Source organism: Gasterosteus aculeatus, chromosome 4 (assembly GCF_964276395.1).
Source record: "Gasterosteus aculeatus chromosome 4, fGasAcu3.hap1.1, whole genome shotgun sequence".
In the NCBI taxonomy this organism is placed as follows: Eukaryota; Metazoa; Chordata; class Actinopteri; order Perciformes; family Gasterosteidae; genus Gasterosteus; species Gasterosteus aculeatus.
Genome location: NC_135691.1, coordinates 28,249,922 through 28,271,771, shown reverse-complemented (window position 1 = coordinate 28,271,771; position 21,850 = coordinate 28,249,922). Strand labels below are relative to the sequence as shown.

The 21,850-nt window shown below is 48.3% G+C and overlaps 1 protein-coding gene across 13 annotated transcripts in view; it reads left to right on the top strand.

Annotated features, from left to right (window-relative positions):
* Positions 1 to 21,850, top strand: part of dock4b (dedicator of cytokinesis 4b) — an 88,977-nt gene that overhangs the window by 3,924 nt on the left and 63,203 nt on the right. For all 13 annotated transcript variants that reach the window (XM_078101779.1, XM_078101776.1, XM_078101775.1 and 10 more), the window contains exons 2-4: positions 18,494 to 18,577; positions 20,800 to 20,840; positions 21,733 to 21,788. In XM_078101779.1, coding sequence (XP_077957905.1) covers positions 18,494 to 18,577; positions 20,800 to 20,840; positions 21,733 to 21,788 — 181 coding nt within the window. The remainder of the gene's footprint in view (positions 1 to 18,493; positions 18,578 to 20,799; positions 20,841 to 21,732; positions 21,789 to 21,850) is intronic.

The window sequence follows — 21,850 nt, the reverse complement described above, 5'->3', positions numbered from 1 at the left end:
ACGTGTGGGAGGCTCCCCTGTGACTTGAACAGAAGCAAATAAATAAATCCAGAGTTAACCACCACTGCTGTGCACGAGCTGCCTCCCGGCGTGTGCATGATGTACGGGTTGAATAAAACCCCACGGACATGTGACATATGACGGGCTCTTTGCTGATTCACCCTCGCAGTAATGAGCCGCCCGACAACGCGAGGACACAATTGCTCAATTAAATCACGCTCCAGTTGCATCGCGGAGCACTCGGCGATGAAAGCTAAACACCCGGACGGCGCAGATGTCTCTCCGTCCTTTTTAGGTCCGTAATCGGCGAAACGTAGACCCAGAAAAGATCGAGTCTCACTCGTTACATTTTGTGGAATTGAAAATATTTCTTTTCCCCGCCCCCCATGACCCTCCTGCCCCCTCCTCATCTAGCTTTTAGCCACCCCACTCACACACAGACACGGTGGGGATGTCCTTGTGTATCCCATTGGGGTTGGTGACACAATCAAACGAATATGCTGCGTGTGTTGAGACAGGCAGTCTGGGGGGGAGGGTGTCGGTGGGGGGGCTTCCTGCGTTTCCACTCCAGTGGCGGTCGAGCGTGCCTGCTGTGCTGACACGAGGCTTCTGCTCCGAGACGGCCGAGTGATTTCCTGTTCACCGCCGTGCGCGTGGCTGTCATAAGGGCCCGTGTTCTCAGGTCGACTTGACGCGGGTTGTTGTGTCCAACGTGTTGGTTTCGGGTGAGAAAATGAAACGATGGCGAATGGATTTCATTGTATTTTCTTTCCTCTTTTTAAGACTGAAAGCTGCCTGTTGAGGTTCAATTTCCGATCCCCGTGTGAAAGAGGTTAATGGGATACGTCCTATCAGGGATTCAGCAGCTAAACTGATCTGCAGCTCTCCTGCGTGTGTGTTTGTCTCTAATTTTGGTCATCTCCGTGGGCCCGGGGAAAAATGACTGACATCCCATTTTCATAAACGAAGAGCGTCTGCCGCTGACAATCACTGTGATTGGCGGGCGAGAAGAGCGGTTTGGGCATCAGGAGAGACTTGTTTTTTCTTTTTGCTCATTAACATCAGAGAAAAAAAAAAAAACACCAGATTGCACCAGTCTGTGTGTTGCGGCTGTAATGTAGGCTTGCTCGTATTGACCATAAAGGAAGTGTGAATTGATTTGTGTGAGTGACCCTGCGTGCAAGATAAAGGATCCATTTCTGCTCGCCCTCGAGTTCCTAAATCCAGTGCGCTTAGTTCATTATTAACACGCTAAGAGAAAAAAGCAGTTCCGTGTCTGTCCGGAATGAATCCCCTGTTGTCAATGTGTCATCGGTGGGCGATGATGTGTCTCGACTCGCCTGAAGGACGTATGCATAATTTAAAAACGTGGAGGGCTAATGGCCACGGTTGTGTATTCAATTACCGTGTTAATTGTGGAATCGGCAATTGCCCTCTGACACCGTCACACGGGGGGATGTGCGGGAGGAGACTCGGGTCTTTGTTCTGCTCTTCAGTGTAATCTATTTCGTTTTGGGATGATGGACCCTCGCCAGGCCAAATCTGCTTTTTAAAAAAAAAAAAAAAAAAAAAAAAAAACTCTATATCTGTCCACACAAGAAACCAAAAAAACAGTAGCTGAGACTCTGCTGACACTGTTGACCAATCCCATCCAAATGCTTATTATCTTTATTAGCGGTACTTAATAGCTGATCACATATTTATTTTAAAAGGCTGTCACTGCTATCTCTCACTCTTTGATGGATTGAAACATCAGATGTTTTTGTTGCACTGAATTGAGTCCTTCTTTTATTTTTATTTTTATGGCTTTCTCCTCTTTTGTATCCTTTCCCCCGCTCACTCCCGACAGAGTGAACTGTTTCCAGAGACAGCGGGTCACACCGTGATGACCCTTATCTCGTTTTCTGCCTCTTCCCCCCCCCCCCTCCTCTCATCTATGGCTCACTCATTCCTTTTTTCCCCCCTGTCTGGCTTTTGTTCTATTCCCCCCTTTTTTATTTTTATTCCAGCCGCCCACTTGCCTCTATCTGCGCTGCAGTCTGTGCCTCCTTTATCTCTCCTCCACACGTGTGCCCCATATCTTCTCAACCCCTCTTCCTCCTCTGCATCCACAATCACCTGTCCTAGATATTCCCAGATAGACGTGCGTGTGTGTGTGTGTGTGTTTGCCTGTGTGTTGCGTACGCAGATCCGTGTGCCTGTGTGTGTACGTTTTGTCATGTTGGGTTGTGCGTCTGCGGCAGCCTCCGTGGACTGCAAGTCTGAAGATGATAAAGCGCCGAGACGCCCCACGGGCTTTGGAGTGGAGCTGTCTGTGCGGCAGATGTTTTTTTTCGGTCTTTTTGTTGTGTTACGCACTCGAGCTTCCCATCTGAAGGAAGCACGTCGCCTTGAAACGATGTCTGTTGTTTGGAAGTTGTTGCTGTAGTGCGAAATGTAAAATCTTGTTTCAGATTAAGACAGTTGAGCTGCAATCGTTTTGGAACAAGGATTCTGAATATTTAGAAAATATTATGGCTGTGCTTTTTTTGCATCCTTTTTACCCAAATCAGTTGCCGCAACGTTAGAGACCAGGAGCTTGAAATATCAATTTAGCGCTCACTAGAATAAGCCCCGAAGACGTATGCCTATGTTCGCTGCGATAGCACTTCTATTTATTTCTTTGCTTGCGATTTAAACTTGTTACCAGAAAATCGCTCCAATCAGTTGGTCCTCCGCATCTTGAAAGCCCTCTCCCCGCGTCAATAAAGCCTTTCGTTGTGTTTGATTTATTAATCCAACTCGCCGGCAAAATGAAGCGCTACGAGGCATCAGAGTTTTCATTTGGTGCTCTAGCTGTCTTATTACATCTGCCTCTATAAAAAGCCAAGGTGTGAACTTTGCCGTCTCTCTCTCTCTCTTCTCCCTCTCTTCACTCATATTCCTCCTCTGTGGGCGCGCTGGAGTGTGTCATCAGCGCAGAGACGCTCGCACACACTCGGGTACGCCACGTGAGCAGCGTACGCTGACTGTGGGCCCAAGGGCTGTGGCAGTGACAGAAGTTTTTTCTCTCTCTCTCAGATTGAACTGTTTTCTCCATCACTCACTCTGTGTAAATATGACATTGGGAGGATCAGCGGCTGCATTGCTGATTTCTGGCCAGCAGCCTCTCTCTGGCTCCGGCTGCGGTTGGCTGTCTTGTTACCCGCATTTTGTGTGTGTGTGTGTGTGTGTGTGAGAGAACTATCGGTTTCCTGCTCTCGCTGTGCCGTGGAGATGATGGCCTGCCTCTCCTCTGCACGCCAACCTGCTGCATGCAAAGTACTGGCTCGCCGCCTGGTCGCTCTCGCTCTCTCAGGTTGACTTTCCACTGCAGCCCACTATCACGCTCACATTCGGGAGGGCTTTTTTTCAGTTTTTCTCTCAGCCAATTTGAGGTCGACGGCAATGGATCTTGGACTTCTGTAGCTTTATTCTGAGAGGAAGAAGGAGGCGGCACAGGACGTGTCGTACTCTGTGTTTTTTTTTCTTTTAGATTCATGGGGCAAAGGAAATCACAACTTTGAAATGAGATTAACTCCAGTCTCAGTAACAAATCCGGATTATTTCGGACTGTTCTCCTCGGCTGAAGGATTCTTATGAATCCCTAAATTAATTGCGTGGGACTTGTAGAGTGTTATTGCCTCAGCGAGTCTGTTTAATCCATCAGGTTGACCAAACCTCCGACTGCGACCCAGTTCACTTCTCACGTGTCCTCATTCCAACCCAACGCCTCTTTGGGGACTGCGGATGTTTATCCAGTTAAGAGGCCTTGCAACCACACACACACACTCAGAAGTAGATCTCTTAGTTAATACATGTCTTGAATTAATAAATCCCCCCCCGAACATCTGAGCTACTGGATTATTTGAAGAGTTGTTTGTCTGAGGGGAGAAGACCAAGTGCCTGTCATGGTTGATTGAATGGGGCCTTTTCAGCCTTCCTCTCCATCAACACCACAGATTGGCTCGGCAGTACGCTGTAGTTTGTTGTTTGTTTGAAACAAAGCCGAAATAATGTCTGATGTTGATTCAGCATGGGCTTATTTTGAAGTGTGTCGTATGTTGTTTATTGGAGTAGTTCATCGTTAGACGGTGCTCGTGGTTCTTTACAACAGTAGCGCAAATCCCGCTTCATTATAAATATGTGCTGATGTCGTGTGAAACTGTCAGATAGCATGAAGCAACAATCGCCACACCAGGGTCACTCTGAGCGCTGGTATCACTTTTCTTTTCCTCCCGCCAGACGTTACAACCCCCCCCCTCATCCAGCCACTGCGGGATTGGCTTAAAGTGGCTGTTTGCCACCAAGCGTCCACCTGGTGTCTTCATCTCCGCCCTTTTTCACCGCTGGCGCCCTCGGGGGATGGAATCCGAAGGGCCGAGAGAGCAAAGCGGCGCTGCTAAAAGCGGTTGAAATGGATCCCCCTGTGTGAGGGGGCGAGAGGGGAAATGAGAAGGAACCCACCCCCCCCCCCTCCCTCCTTTTGAGCCTTTTGTGTCGGGAGTAATGGCACTTGCTCCGGATGGACACCTCAGGCCGTGTGTTCAGCTGAGCAGGGACGGGGGGGTGACAGCAGGGAAGTGTTATTGTTTGTATGTATGCCGGCTATGGACACAACATAAGCACCAGACATGGTCCCGGGGGGCTTGAGAGAGAGGGAGGGGGGGGGCTTCTCATACCTTGTGAGGCCCTCTGGCTATTCTTGTTAACAAGCAATTTGTGTTGGGGGCCGGCCTCAGATGAAATATACAGACGCTGGCATGGAAATAGCACGGCAGCTTTGAAGATGCCAACGTGAACAGTTTTGTTTTTTTTGAGAGAGAGAGAGAGAGAGAGAGAGAGAGAGAGAGAGAGAGAGAGAGAGAGAGAGAGAGAGAGAGAGAGAGAGAGAGAGAGAGAGAGAGAGAGAGAGAGAGAGAGAGAGAGAGAGAGAGAGAGAGAGAGAGAGAGAGAGAGAGAGAGAGAGAGAGAGAGAGAGAGAGAGAGAGAGAGAGAGAGAGAGAGAGGTTATTTTTGAGGGCGGAGGGTTTTGTTGGTCGAGTGATAAAAAATACATTGCGTCTGAGTTTCAAAAATAGCATCCGAAACCTCCTAGAAGTACCCAGAGTAACCTCCTAGAAGTACTCTGTCCCCACACAGTACTCCTAGAAGTACCCACAGAGTAACCTCCTAGAAGTACTCTGTCCCCACAGATTACTCCTAGAAGTACCCACAGAGTAACCTCCTAGAAGTACTCTGTCCCCACAGAGTAACCTCCGCTGTTGATGGATCAATAGTGGAAATCTCTTTTTAGGTCATGTATCCCCCCCTCCCTTCCTATTTATCCGCAGCCTAATGACCCGTCAGCGTTTTCCATTTTGACCTTGATGGTCATCGCAAAGCCCCTGGCATCATATTTCAGCCTTTCAACACTTTGGGCTTCTTTGGAAGGAAGATGCTTTCATGTTGTTTTCAGCAGTGACGCTTGAATCGGTGAGTTATGCCTCCTTTCTCTGGGGCTTTTGTTTACGCGCCGGCCTCCAGAGCTCGCCGCATACGCCGCCACAGCAGTGAAACGAGGCGTGTTTGTTTTGCCGTCACCCTCAGAAATAAACTTAAGTGGAGTAGTGACGAGCAACATTCTTCACAGCCAGGATACACGCGAGGGACTCGCACGCCGCAGCGAATGCCCGAGATGAGGCAGAACCGTGCACAACCGTCGTCCTTCCTGTCTCTCTCTCTCGCTCTCTCATGAGCGCGCTGCACTTCACACGTTTTAGGACATATGTTGTAGCGTGGTTTTGTTCTCCCCTCTGAAGCGGAGAGAGCAGAGCACCTTGGCTTGTGCCTTTTTTTTTTTTTCTTTTTGGATCCGCCCTTTTGATCACGTCACCCGTGGCAACACATGTTTTTCATGGCTAGTTGAAATCATGGTATCAAGCCCCGACATTTCTGAACATGCTGTGGGGGGGGGGGGGGGGGGTGATTTCCCCCGGGCTCGCGTCGAAGGCGTGGTCATGGCGGTGACTGGAGGGGCGTTCGGAACCAGGCCATTGATTGGTAGAGGAATGTTTCCAGGCATCATCAGTGGTGATGCGTCAGCCGTGAACCCCCCCCCCCCTCCTCCCATCTGGACCACAGCTATGACCCCCTTTGCACAGGCTGTCCTGCACCAGTAACCTTTCCCATCACATGGGAATACAGGTTGGGTGACGGCGTCTGGCTATAAATGTGTATTACGACACCAAAGTACAAACACCATATATATATATATATATACCTACCTGATCTCATCGGTAACCATATGTAGATGACACCCACATATACTCACCTTATTATTGGAGCTTCTTTGGGTTGGTGTTTCCATCACAGGTTCCTTAAACTCTTCCGTACCAACCAGTAGTTCAGAACAGTATATATTCAAATTTAGGGAAAGTCTATATATTTTCATAATTGGGATGCAAGAGCTGAACAATGTTTGGGAAGTTTGGTAGAAAAGAAATACTTAAATGATTGAACTGTTATCTAAAAAGTTGCCCATTTGCTTCATGATATTAGATTCCCACTAAAGGTTTTCATGAAAACCATCAAGGCACGATGTCCAATTCCACTTGAGTTACACACGGAGATCGCAAGCTGTGACCGCGTGAGCCCTCGAAGCTGATGTTGGCTCATAGTTCTGCTGCATGTGCGCTCCCAAAAAGGGAGGTGGACGAGAGCCAGAGACGATGGTTGACAGGCTCCACGTGGAGGGAGGGGGGGGTCCTCCCCAGGGTAGAGCTGCCAAGGCCCGCCGAACGACGTCCCCGTGCGTCTCTGCCGTTGTGTTTCGAGAGAGGAAGCTCTCGTTCCGCGCAGCTCGTTAGGATCTTCAAACCCCCCCGGGGGCACACAAATGAGGCTATACCTTTCCACTTTTCTATAATGGTTCCTCCCTCGCCACTGTGGGAGGAGAAAAACAAAGATGAAATTAATCACTCTAGCCCCCACTTTTTTAAAACTAGTTTTGTTTAATTACAGACAGCGACGGGTTACGCACAAACCGCCGTTGACCTACATCAGGAAACTGGGACGTGTTCTCTCTCTCTCTCTCTCTCCCCCTCCAACTCCTTACCCCGCTCTATTGATTTTGTCTGTGGCAGCGCGGGCACGCGAGCCGAGCACGGCTCCGGTCAGCCCGACACCCGCTGGCCGTCACTCTGGCCGTCCGTCCGCTTGTCTCTTTTGCTGCCACTGCTTAGCTTCGTTTAGCCTAGCGTCAGCTACCCCCCCCCCACCCCCATCCCCTCTACAGTTTGATCCAAAGAGGAGGTGAGCATCTTGTTCGTTTTGGGGATGAGAGCCATCGTAGAGCGGCGTGGAGGGCAGCCTCTTTGTTCGCGCTGATGTCATCGCAGTAATGGCCGAGATTAAGGCCGAGCGCGAGTTGGCTCCTCGAGCTGCAGCAGAAACTCAAAGCAGGCGCTTTGGGACTTTCTGCCGTGATAGTTGAGTATTGATTAATTATCTCTATGGTTTGAGAATGCTCGAGTGTCAACTCTCCCTCTCCTTTTATTTTTCTTTTGTGGTTTGCTTTGACAAGTTTTGAAGCGTTCCAAACCGTGGCGGTTCCCTCTCTTTTCTCAACTTCTTCTTTTTTTTCTTTCTTCTTTCTCCAACCCCCCCCCCCAGGGGGGAATAATCCTCCTCGATCCACCAATGGCATGGAGCCCGCAGGAAAAATAGCCCCGGCGACAGCTGAACCCCTTTAGCCCATCAGGAATGTCTGGCGGCGTGCAAACAGGCCATACATTCAAACGCACACACAGTGCAGCACAGTGCGGGGGCCAAACAGAGCGCCTCATTCTCGCCCGCCCGCCCGCCCGCCGGTGTTTACGTTCGCCCCCGCGTTCATGACGACTGCGGATGGACATGAAAGCAGTTGCCTCTTGGAATCTTTTTTGGACATGAGGGTCAGTTTCCTGAGTGCGAGCACCACGCGAGGTGACCGGAGCGCGCAGGAGGAAGAAAATCCACTTCCTGCAGAAAGCATCACAATTGTAACACTAATGATTTCCCCGATGTGGTTTTTATGAAACGAGTTGATTGAATCCAAACCATCTTTTTTTCCCCCTTTTCAGCGCATCAGACGCCCTTTTTGAAAAGGAAAGAATTTTGAAGATTTTAAATACTGTACCTGTTGAATGGCTCTTTGTTTAGAGGCCTTTAGGAATTTAATCAGTAACATATTTAGAGACTGCAGTGAGACATAAGCCTATAAACAATGTTTATACATTCATGGGCTTATTATATTATTTGTACTGACGGTCATCTCTTATATGGCTTCATCTATTAAACAAGAACCAAAACGATGCTCGTACATTGCCCTCTGTGTAAACCCAGGTTCGCCGTTTTCTGCGCTGTGGTTTCTCTTTATTAATATAATTTCTTCCTCAATTGCTCTTCCTCTTCTTTATCTCACTTCTCCTCAGCTACGTGTGAATCGGAAGACATGATCACACATTTTTCGGGCTCGGGGGCAGTATTTTGATCTGCAGCGGCACTGTTCCATACTTTGTTGAATGTTCAGTCCGTCCAGCAAACACACTGCAGATAGGCTCCCGTTGGCTCGCTGCAGCGGCTCGTGCTTGTGTAGCACCTGCTATCTGTGTGTGTGTGTGTGTGTGTGTGTGTCCTTGAGCAGAGCCACTTTGTATGTGCGAGTGTGTGCGCGTCACTCCTCTCTTCCACTTCCTGTGAAGTGTCTTCAATTGCCCCTGCTGTTCTCAGAGTGTGTGTATGTGTGTGTGTGTGTGTGTGTGACCTCAGCCCGCGCCACCACCCCACGCGTTCAATCCGTGCCCACGTCTAACATCCGACCCCGACCTGCACCAAGCCGCCCCCCTCAGCCCTTTTGGCTCTGGTCTTTGTAGTCGCTCCCGAGCTTTTCACACACTCCGCGGTGACTCGAATTTCTGCCTGAAGCCTCGGCGCTCCCTCCCTGTCATGCAGTCGCTCGCTTGTCACTCAACTCTTTGTTGACGTAACGTGAACACACATACAGGCACGGATAGTATTTGGGAAACGAGTCGAGTGGGAGGTTCTGTGTCTCTCTCCCTCTTGTGTTTGGGACAAACTGGGCTGAATAACACTTGGTAGTTGGCAACAAGATGAGAACAAGTAATTGAAATGCTTCAATTGTCTTTCTCTCTATATTTAGCTCCAGGCCCTATTACCAGCATTGTAATTTCCCCTCCTCCTCTTTTTTATTGGTCTCTTTTTTTCCTTGCACTCCAGTTACTGCAGCTTCCGGGAGGCTTAGCACCCAGCGGTAGCAGCATGGGGTAATTTCTCCGTGACTGGCTTACATCACGCTTCGAAGGGTCATGTCTGTCAGCCTCATCACTAATGGAGGACTTATGATCAAAGGGGGAATTAGATGAAGAAAGCAGACGTCAATATTAAACCCGTGGACCACTGCGGAAATTTATCTAAAGGCACCCTCTTCTAAGCTCAACTCATTTCCTCTTTTTTTTCCTCTTTTAAATTCTTTCCTATCCTGTAAAGTTACAATCGACACCTTTTTCCCCCTTCTTCTTTTTTTCCACAAAACTTCCTCTCGCTCTTTTGCCTTCATTAGTCGATCGACCCAACTCTTCCCCCCTCTCAGGTTGACCTTTGCCCTCACCCTTCCCATCTCTGCTCCTGTGTGTATTGTTCGAGATCTGAGGAGTTGCTAACCCGATTAGGCAACGATCCCTCCAACCCCACAGTGAAGATGTCAACGCTGCCTCTTGTTTAGGAATTGTTTGGATACTGCTGGCATGAACACATTCAAGTGCACTTTAGTTTATTGGCATCCACAAATACATATTGAAGAGGTGCTTGCAGGTGTGTGTGTGGGTTAGTAGCAGAGTTGTGGTTTTTCGCAGAAATGCAGCTGTTCCATTTTTCAATTCTTCTCTGCCCTCAGCACCAAACCTTTGCCGTGCATGATAGAATTATCCGTTAAGAACATCAACCTGTTCATCTGATCCCATTCAGCGCCAGCAAACATGGACCAATGTCCTTCTGCACGGAGGAATGCTGTCAAGTCGTTTGTCATTACAGCCCAGACGAGGTGTTTGTGTGCGCTCTTTGAGTCGCCCCGAAAGTCCAACCGTTGTCTGCGGGCTTCTGTTGTGCGGCTGACACCCTGCGATCGAGAGGAAGTGTGGTGGCGGGGCGCGTTGCCTTAACGACCTGCAAAGCAATGCGAAACGCGCCGCATCTGTGGGCAATAAAGGCGTCAAATGAAAGCCTCCATATGCTTGTTCATGGCTAGGTGAAGGTTTAGAGATGTTTATGTGTAGCATCGGCCTCCACAGACCTAGGAGTCCAAATCCATGCGCACATCCTGAGTTGCTCTTTGCGTGCACTAGAGCGTGCTATCCACCTGAGCAGGGTAAATAATTATGATTTCTTTAATGAGGTGATAAGCACTAGCTGTCCGGTGGGATGCGCCCGAATGGAACGGTATGGTACCGTATTATTACCACAGTAACACAACATGAAATGAGGATTGGCCTTTAGTCTTTGCGACGCACAGCTCATGCTTCAACCTGCAGAACCAGGGTCCAGCTCAATTCAACAACGGCTCTGATGAAAGATATTCTTAAAAAGAAATTCGTAAGGTGCTCCTGCTTCTTTATCTTCTACTTAATCAAGAAGCAGGAGCACTTTGTGAAGGAAACGCAGAGCAAAATCTCTACCATGGGCTGTGGTAAACAATGTCCACTTCAGAGATAATGGTGGCGTCTCATTTATTGCCTCTGTGACATATAGTTCAACAAGTCCACTGCTCCATCAATTCTGCATCTGGTGGACGAGGTCTTTCATAATCTGACAAGAGATCTCGGGTAACTGATCGTAGAGAGACTCCGTTTGGATTCGGACCAAAAGCAGCCGTGTGTTAAAACAAAGCCGCCTGGTTGTGTTGGTGGAGGCCGAGGGATCGTTACAAGTGAGACAGGGAACTACAGTGCAGTGATTCCAGTCGGAGAGACACACTCAGACTTGCTTCTTTTCAGGTTGAACTCAAATCGGACTGCGGCTTTTAAATGATAAAGAAGACAAAGTTAAGAAGGAGAGGTTTCTTAGAAAGTTGTTGGGGACTGTGGGCGTACACCAGAATAGTCCCTTATTCTGTCAACTGGTGTTTTATTGCTGGTGGGAGAAGGCACTTTCTCACCTAGTGGTGCATTTGGGTTAATCTGGTGCCAAAGGACCCTCTCATGAATTCGCACTCAACCTGCCGTAGCCCTCATAATGTTTTAATCTCTCTCGCTCTCATATATAACTGTTCTTTGCCGTTATCTAACACGTGGGAGTTTAGCTTTTTTCTGATTCCCGTTCCCTGGCATTAATGGTCATTCTACGCCAGAGCTTTTCTGAAGTCCAAGCTTTTTATCAAGCAGCAGGAAATAGCAGATGAATGCTGCAGGTCGTCACGACGAAAAAAAGCAATATTTGTGCGACTGAATTAAACGGTGTGTCGTGATGAACCCGAGTATGCATCCATTCAGAGGGAAGCCTGGTTGCATAGAAATCCACTTTAAATCTCCCTTTTCTGTCCACTCGTTTGTGTCGTCCCCTGATTGATTCCACTGTGTGTGTTCATCTGTCCGCTCCCGTCTCTCGTCCCTCCCTCTCTCCCCTCGCTGTCCTCATCTGTCCTCCTCTCTCTCTGTGTGTGTCTTTCTGTGTACGTCTACCCAGACTCACTGCTCACAATCGCCCGGGGAGCACACCGGCCTCTAGTGTCCGTCCATACAGACGCCGTGCCGGCTCTCCCGCCGGGCAGATAAAACAAATACAGATCTGGTGTGAGGCGATTTAGCTTCACCTTGGGGCAGATACCCCACCGCCCTTCCCTTTTTATGAAGGCCACACCTTGGTTGTCTGACATCAAAGATGTTTTTATTGGATTGTGTTTCATCATTGTTTTTATCGTCGACAATGTGCACCCGAATGCTATTTGAGTTTTAGCGCAGCCTGGAGCTATGAAAAATGAACGCGGCGTGCTTTTCTTCCAGTGGTGGGTTAAGGGTCCGCTACCGACGTCATGTCAGTTAGCCGGGATGTCAGTTTTAAATGTGCTGCGACTTACAACCTGTCACATACATCATGACTCCATGTGATTGGAGTTTGTGTGTGTGTGTGTGGGCTTGGACGCACTCACAAAGGTCACTAACTCACACTCACAGGTACACACGTGTTCTGCTCTGGTTATCTGCACGTGTCACCGTGGCACGAGTGCATAATTTGCCGTGATTTGATTCTAAAGGGGCTTGAAGTGCAGATGGAGGTCAGTCCCACCTCCTCTGAGGGGCCTGAGATAAAAAAGGGCAGATTGATGTGACACTCCTACTTTTAAAGGGAGAAAAGCAGATGTTTGCCTTCTCTCTCCATCTGTCAGTGGGAGCTATAGCCTACTCTCCACTTATCTACCTCCGTCTTCTGAGTTTTCCCTCCGTATAGAGTCTCTCTGTCTCTACCTAAATGTTTTTCTTCAGTCGCTGTATCGTTAAACACACCCACACCCTTCATTTTCCCTCCTCCCCCTCTGTATATCTGAGCTTTTCTTCCTCCACTCTCCATGTCTCTCTCTGTAGGGTGGGAGGACGTGTAGGCACCGGCGATGCCGTGACTTCAGCTGCTGCTGAGAGAAATCCGCCCTCTGTGAAGCTGCGGCTCCGAGCATTTGCATCTGGAGGGTTCTGAGCCCCAGAGGGAAAGCGGATGGATGTTTTTGTGAATGTGGCAAAAAAAAAAGTCAAATGCAATACAGTGACAGGCGAGGGTACACACACATAATACGTAGGTATTATCGAACTGGCCCGGTAAGTCGATGGCTGAGATCTGGGAATTGATTGACATCCCCAATAAATAAGGAAAACAAGGGCAGAAAGACAAGCTGTGCAATTTTTATCTCCTGGGTTAAATAGTTAAAAAAGATGTAATGTAAGTTTTTGGTTCTACCTTGAGCTGACGTAGCTGTCGAATCTCTGTCCGCTGTCCACCGACTTGTTCTCGGGGGTAAAAGGTTCCGATAAACCACCTGGACAGCATCTTCTGGCACCAAACAGCAGCTTATGAACATGGTGGAGCGTTTAGAAGCTAAATTACCTGATATTGAACCCAAGATAAAAGAAGCTTCCCTTCTGTTATCATGCACCTGCCCGGCTGTGATTAGCTATCCCGCACTGCTGTTGGTAAGTAGCGATTCACGTACGCCATCTGACACCGAGGCAATGCTGAAATTAAATACTTTTTTCCCTTTGTCAACCAATTTGAAAAAAGTAATAACATTCCTCCCTGCTCCAGCACCCGGATTTGAGCAAAAGCTCATTGTCGCCTTCGTGACGGTGGTTAGGGTTGCAATCTCTCACACACACACACACACACACACACACACACACACACACACACACACACACACACAGACGGACACAAAGGAAGGCCAGGAGACCTGGTGTCGAAGCGTCATAGAGCGAGCGAAATGAAAGCCGTTCCTCCCGGGTGACTCCGGGCCGGCACGGCTTTTGTCTGCGCTGCCTATCAGACCTCAGTGTCGGCATGCGTGTGTGTGTGTGTGTTTTTGTTTTGTTTTGTTGTTGTTGTTGTGTTTTTCTCCTTGTGCACCGACTGCCAAGTGGAGTTGTGTCCAAAGCCTCCTCGCCGCCGCTACCCTCAGCCGCCTGCCTCCTCGCCCTCTCTTCGCTGCCAACCCCGGTTGACGTCCCCCGCTTTAAAATGCACAGCGCCGCTTCCCCGGCATTCCCGAGCTCGACCAAAAACATCCCCTTTTTGCCGGATAAGCGCCAGCGTGGGCACACGCACACACTGACTTGTCAGATCTGTCTCCGGCTCACACTAAAGCTGTCCGATACCTCTCACCGCTCCGTCACACTCCTGTGATATTGTGCGCAATGTGCACAGAACGCTGTGGTGATTTTTTTTTTTCCTACTTTACATGATCCCCGAGTTAGTCCTTCTGTGTCGCTCGGCGACTCGTGGCACGCCGACAGCACTCTTGACAGGACGCGGAGGGCGTTTTTAGCCCTTTCCAACCTCCCCGCATGGAGATGAATGCCTGAAGGCTTTGGTTTGGAAGTCGGCAAAGACAAAACATCGCTGAGCTGATTTTTGGTCTGAGGAGGAATGCTTTTTCAGTCCCGTTGCTGGAATACGGGGCTCTTTTGGTTTGGCAGATACAGATGGCACAGTGGTGGGGCCTTCTTGACGTGCAGCATGGGGGAGTGAAGAGGTTCCAGGGTGTCACTTTTGTGCGCTGCGTGCTTTGCTGCAGTCTTGACCTTGTAAATGGTTGAGGGAGCTGGATGCATGCATGCATTGCTTCCCCATGCTGGTTATCCCTTTTTATCCCTCTTTGTAATCTCCTCGTTCAGCATTTTTTCCCACTAAAATGTGTGTTTGCATGTGTGTTGTTTGTTAATGCTCATTTCTTGCAGCGACAGAGGCCGGTGGAGCACCGGTTGCTGTTTTGTCCAATTAGCCATGTTAATGGAATAAATGCTGTGTAATTAACATGTGGGACGGGATTATGCGCGTGGATCATTGTCGGATCCGTCAGAGAGAAGAAAGGGTCATGCAAATGAGCTTCAAAAGCCCATTAAACGAGCGCGCTGAATGAAATTTGCCGTGTGATTTTTAGTACAAAAAAAAAGCTGTTAAAATCCGGGGGCTGAGACAAGAAATCAGCGATTTCTTCATGCCTCTTTACTGTTTTTAATTTATCTTTTCACTTATGGTTCACATCTGTGTAAAATTCTAGTCGAGCGGCAAGCTGTTTTTCGAGGGAGGAGCGCTGGTGTTCCTCGCGTCTGAGGCCTGTGGCGGCGTTTCTTCCTGTGAGGGACTTAAGGGGAGCGTCGGGCAGACCAAGTGTAACGTGGTGTGACAGGCCTCGACTGCAAGTGGCAGCCGAAAACAAACACACACACACACAGGCACACACAGGCGAGCCCAGTAGGACTTTCTAGGGATCTCAACGTTTTGTTTTGTGATTTGTTTTGACAAAAAACGGAGCCGTAATTCATTATTCAAGGTTTCGCCCGAGCGGTAAACTTATTGAGACGGTATCCCGATACCTGAAGAATGGATATCAAAACTCCAAGAAATGACCCGCTCAAGCCGTACTGTGTAGAAGTGTGAATGTCATTTGTAATACAGGGAGGTCCTGATAAAGAATGCAATGTTGGCTTTCCACCCTGTTCACCGTGTTATCATGTCCTCCCAGGGCCTCTCTCTTTCCGACCTTCACATTAACTGATAAGTGTCGCTCTGCGGTGTTACGATGGAGATGAGTGCTGCCAATATCAGCCCCCCGAAGACCCGGTGACACACCGCATCAGTGTTAAACCCACCAGTTCCTCCTCCGGGGAGCCTCTGATTTTGTCTTGAGACTCTTATTTACGCTCCGAGTTCCTCTTTTAAAGCATTCGTCCATTTCTAGTCCCTCGCCTCTCATCTGTTATCACGTTTTCATGTTTCCCTCACCACCTCCTAAGGCGGCCATCTTCCTGTAACGTACAGTTTTGGTGGAGATTCCCTCCGTCCTCGCCATGATCTGACGGCCTCAGACAAAATCGCACTGCGAGTGTCGCGGTGTGTCGGGAGGGAGTTTGCCTTTTTTCGGCGGCTGAAATTGAAATGAAACCTTTGTGGTGTTCTCGACGCGTCGTTTTTTTGGCGGTTAGCCGGCACGGACAGTTGACAGACCGTTTGATGCGGACTGATGACGGGCACCCGGAGGCCCACGGACGGACGGACGGACAGACAGACAGCAGCTGCCTCGCAGATTGACCGGGAGGAAGCTTTCATTTCACAGCGGAGAGGGCAAAGAAAAAAGAAAAGAAAAGGCGTCTTGAAAATGAATAATTTAGTCGACTGCAGCTGGGAAAGTCGCTTGGATAATTCATGCATTGGGCACACTTTGTGAGCGGGCAAGTGTTTGCTGTGATTGCCTCGCCGCGTGCATGGGGGCATTGAATGAATTCCCCAAAAGCAGGCGAGTTCTCCTCGCACGCGAGCGGTCGCCCGTTTGAAAGAATTACAAAGTCAGATGTGCGCTTGTGACAAATCCCTCGTAAAGATAGTGTTTCTGCAGCTCGAGGGATAACAAGCAGTTGGCGGGGCGAAGGACAGAGGATAACACACACACACATCAGCCGACCTGATCTCAATGTCACACCAAAGAGTGGGCGAGTGGGTAAACTGAATCCTCTTTCGGCTGGTGGGTTTCTTCAAGAAAAAAAATGAAAACACACGTTCAGATTGACTGCTGATATTAGCAACGTTAAATTGTTTCCAATTTCAATAGGAAATGTGCATAAATTCTCCGACTGTGTTTTTTGCTGAGCATTGAAAGCTCTCGTGTGCTCAGCAGTCCATGAAATGTCACCTACGCGTTCCACGTGGTGGCCGATATCTCCTGGTGCAACTCGCTGTCTCTTTTAAACCGGCCTGGCTTCATTCACCGTCCAGACAAAGTGATGTCTGGACGGTGCGTTCAGGCACACTGGGCAAGCCCCGGTAGGCGGAAGAAATGAAAATCTTTAAACACTTTAGTTTCCATTCCAAATCCCAGTAGGATCCTGTGTGTGTGTGTGTAGGGGGAGGAGGGGGGGTCCGTGTGTCAATGCATGTCTGTGTGTCTGTGTGCGCCCGTGTGCGCTTGCTTACGTTGCCGTTTGAACAAGCTACTTGTGTCAAATTGCTGCCTGCGTAAGAGAGAGAGAGAGTATCTCGAATTTTCTACGGTTTGTGTGTGGACAGATCATAAAGTCAACGGGATGGATCTGTTAGAACTCCAAGTGCAGTTTTGATATATATATATATCTATATATATATAGATATATATAGATATGTATATTCTCTGTGTGTAGGTTAGATGATCAATGTGTCACAGTCATTGGGACACAGCTCTCTTGTAAAGAGCGGGTTAACTGACACTCACTCATGTGTCGGCCCTTACACCCTCACGACGCAAAGTGCCGTTTAATGCTAATGGAGCATCAGCAGAGGTAGTTCTTACTTATTCTCTTTTTATGTACATTTTATCATCTTGGTCGTTTTTTCATCAGTGTTTCGCTCTCTCTCATCCTCTGCTTGATGTCACACTTGGCCACTTCCTACACACCTCCATGTTAGAAGCATCATTCTTCTCTCTGCCATTTTCTTTCCCTCAGTTCAGTATTGGACTTCAATAAGGTTTGGGGAGTCACAAAAGATGGATCAGGAAATGAACGGTGTAGTAGAGACAGAGACATCCTGCATTTTACTCGATAGATGGTCAAGTGTCAATCATATAATACAACTCTAATACCATTCATCGCATCAGATATTAGCTGTCCATTATCATATTTGAATCAAACTTTGAGCAGACCTCGAGTACATATGAGTACATAGTGCTGATAATGCCTGTTTAACTATTCTCTGAAAGTCAAAGATTGTAATACAGGACTGTTATAGAGTGGCATTAGTATTCACCTCTGCTTGCAGCTACTATTTCCCGTGCGATCCTGTTCACTCACTGGAAGGCTTCGGTGAATCCGCCCCCGACATGCTGGACTCTCCGTTCCCAGCTGCTGATCCGAGCGCCATGTGCTCGTTTATGCAAAAGCTCATTGCTATTGACGCTTGTCCAAATTCAACAAAGCCCCTTCCTTCAGAGCCGGGCGTTACTCACCAAATGCGAAGTGGATGAGAAGATCTCGATATGTGCGAAGGTTATGCAGACAGATGGATGGAAGAAATATGGTTAGATTTGACTTGGAAACTAGAAAACGTGTTAAAACTTGACTTTTCTAGGTATCAGCCCCCCCCCCCGGAGGATAACACATCCCTTTCCCTTCTGTGTCCTTTCTCAAAGCTTTTATCGCGTAAGCGTGGTTTCATTAAGGAGTCTGCGGAAAGTGGAAGAGATGTCGTTTTACCACCTGTCCGTGTCTCTGAGGTCGTCTGCTTTCTAGTCTCTTGGTAGGCAACGCATCACGACAGCGAACGGTCCAAGGGCGAATAAAAACACATCACTCCTCCCATACATCACGTACGGTGATTCATGAGCGCCGAGGTGTCAGGACTTATCGGGAGCGCGTTACTGTGAATGTTCATAACGCTGTCCGATGTTTTCAGTCTTCCTCTCCATGGCCGCATTGTGTGAAAGGTGACGTCTTCAAATGGGATTTGAAAAAGAAAAAAAAAACGACCGAAAGCTTCATACATTCTGTATGACACACGGTGTATTCACGTAGGTTTGTTTGCACAATCCGCCGATGTTTCTATTATTTATATAAGCTTTGATTTTACTTCACCCACGAAGATCATCGACTGCACCTCCTCTCCTGTTTTGTTTTGCCCTGCTTTGGTCTTAAGACCTTCTCCTCGCTCTGCAAAGCTCAAATAAAGTTAAAATAACGTGCGTGGGTGTCTGTGCCTCTTTGTCTTGCAGTGCTGGTCAGTTTCCGAGGGACCGTCCAGCATGGCCTCCCGCTGGAAATCGGAGACACGGTGCAGATCCTGGAGAAATGTGAAGGTAAAAGTGTGCGCACGGTACACTATGGGTGTTACTTTCCAATCACTCGCTTCATTAGATGTCCGGCTGAAACGATGAAAGCTGTGACCCTCTCGGATTAACCTAATCAAATCCCATGTAATTGGTAAAGAGAGGCGTGCGCGCACTAACGTGCACGCTCGAGTCCAAACCGAACGGGGAGGTTGCCGCACTGCTCTTGCACCTCTGCGAGGATTGCATCATGCCACGGCATTTGCATGAAATGAGCAGCGCCATGTGTTGGGCTAATGCCTGTAGGTGTGTTTGCTCGCCTCAGACGGGCTCCTTTTCCCGCCTCCCTGCCCACGCTCAGTCTGTTTTTCCTCCTCTATTTCCCTTCTTTTTTCCTCCTTTCTTTTCTGTCTTTTTATAATTATTCTCTCCTTTTGCTCCGTGTTCTCTATCTCCATCTTTAGGCCTTTTTTTTTCTCTCCCCGTGTTGTTTTGTAGAATGACACAACCTTGTTTGTCTCGGCACGGCCGCACCGCCATGCACACCTTCGTTTACGACTCCCGCCGCCCTCACCCGCGGCTCCCCGAGACCCTCCGCCTCACCCTGTCCTCCTGTCTCGCCACCGAGAGACTCGGCCAGTCGAACAATCAGGCGTCAGCCGGTTGAGATTTGGCGGTGAAGGAGGCCGACAGGAAGCGGACAATAGCACAGCCAGCGGAATTTCTTGGCCCGGGAGGGAGGAACAAAATAAAATTCCTGCCAGCAGCGAGGAGGCCGAGAGACGGGGCTCTGACAGCAGACTAATGGGTCTGCCTAGCGTTGATGCTGGTGACACTTTAAAAACGCAGGAGCTTCTCATGTGACACGGGGCTCCTGTCTGTTAAGGCCCACTAATTGATTTTACTTAACGTCGCCGGCTCTGGCTTTTAAGTTTTGTCAAGTTCCTGACAGCGGTGGATGCATTTGGCTGAGTGTGCACTTGTGATTAAAGTAAGATGTTGGTTCCCAATAGGTTTCCCTTCAGTAGCACCTGAGCCCTATCAGATGAGCCGCAGCGCCTCCCCTTATGTTCCACGTTCAAAACGCGGATGAGTCAGTGAAACACACTTAAAACTGGATATTAAGGTCTTAGGTCTTTTGCTTCTGCATGTCAGTCACAGTTCGTTTGCTCGTCATAATTCTAATAGACTTACGGAATATCAGCATCAGCTTGAATTTCTGCACGACAAACGCAGACGTGGCCATGTTTTTTGGGGAAAATGCTTTTTTGAACGCGTCCCACAGATCTCTCCCTCGAATGTTTCAGAAAGCTGTCGCTTGCTCGACCTCTGCCACTAAAAGAGAGTGACTCATATCGGAAAAAGCTAAGCGTGTGTTGTTCCACAGCGCGGACCCAGACACATTACGCAACACCGCTCCTGTCATGCGTCGGCCCGGAAAACGCAAAATCCGAGAGAAAGTGCCACTGAAGTCACACATGCTCTGGTGAAAAACCCAACGGTGATTAGAACGATGTAATGCGTTTACATATGAGCCATTTAGCTAATGCTCTTATCTAAAGGGTCTTATGATGACTGTCGACAGTGCAATGAGCTCAAACCATCAGTTAGGGAAAGGACGCCAGCTCCAAGCCTCGGATATATAAACGCATTAAATCGTTCCTATCAGTCCTGGGATTTACATGTACCCATTTCAGCCCAGTATGGAGTCTGTGATGACAAGCTGGAGCTTTTGCACCCATTTTATATCCGCCCCTGCTCTCTCTTTTCTCCGCGCTCGCGAGCATTCGCGTTACGGGTTCACAGCGTTCTCCGTAGCTTCAGGTTCCCTCGCCTTCACTCAGCTGTGCAGTAGCCTGTGGTCACTGCCAACAAGCTGCCGTGTACCGCTGCGCTCTTGAGCGCTTGGATGACATGTGACAACGTCTGAAATGCTGTTGACGTTTTTTTATTTATTTTTTATTGCAGCGGTGAGATACTCGCTCTGTGATCTGATCATGTCTCAACCTCCTTTTCACATGACACTGAATTGGAATAAATTGAATATCTGGTGTGCTTCTTTTACAAATGTTTGGTTTATTCAGCTGTGAGAATGATTGGGTCGGTGTCACGTGCATCCCCTGCCTTAACCCTTGTTGAATGTAAAGTATTCCATAAATCTCCTTCTCTCCATGTGAGTCAGATATAAAGATGTCAAGGTGTATGATTCATATGGACATGCTGTAAATAAAAATCATGCTTTGTCTCTGCAGGCTGGTACCGAGGTTACATCTTGAAGAATCCAAATGTCAAGGTCAGTATCATCAAAGTGTGTGTGTGTTTTTGCTATGAATTGTCATCCGACCCCTCTGCCCTCTGTAGTTCTTCTAGCCGCCGCAACCACCAATTTCACCGACTCTCAGTGGCAGATGTCCACAGCTGGACTTGCCATTGTGTGGTGACGAGAGAGCAGATTCTTTGCAATTTTTCTAATGACACATCGGCAGGTGTGACAATCCCAACTATCCGCAGTGAAAAAGGTCTAAAAGTTAATAAAGAGGGGATCACAAGATCACATGATTTCCCGCAGGGATCTAGAGCTCTAGGGCTCAAAAGCAGCTTCTTTATCAATAGATCTTTTGAAATAATACAATCAATTCCTTTATTTTGTTCAATTCCACTCTCCTATAAATCTGCTAGTGCTGCGTGTTGTTACCGCCCTAAATTGCCATAATATTTATGCTGAAAAGAAAAAGAAAGGGTCAAGTGGACGACATCCCTTATATGTGGAAACAACCCCCCCACCCCCCGTGTTGCTCAACCACTTAAAGTGACAGGAATAGATGTGGCTTTTAAAAGCAAACGTGTGATCAGCGAGTTGTGAGTAAAGTGTTGTGTTCAGAGTGTGTGTGCGAGTGTATCACATTTATCCGCAGTTACTTTAAACGTAAGTTCTGCTTTGATCTCTCGCAGTCAACAGGGAGCAACTTGCATTTTATTAGCGCCAAACAGGGCACGCACACACACATCCACGCTTTTCATCTTCTCTCTTATTTTTTATTTTTTTGGTCTCCTAAATCCCAACGGTACTTTCTTTTATCTCCTTGTCTGCTCTCATTTCCCTCTGCTCTCCTTCCTTTGCCCACGAACGCAGCGTATTGTTTTAATGCATCATTGCTGACATGCTTCTCCTTAACCTCGTTAAGGGGATCTTTCCATCGAGCTACATCCACTTGAAGAACGCCCACGTCAAGAATAAAGGGCAAGTAGGAGCACATGTTGTCTGCTCTTCTCCCGCTGTTGTGTGTCGCCATAGAGGTTTGA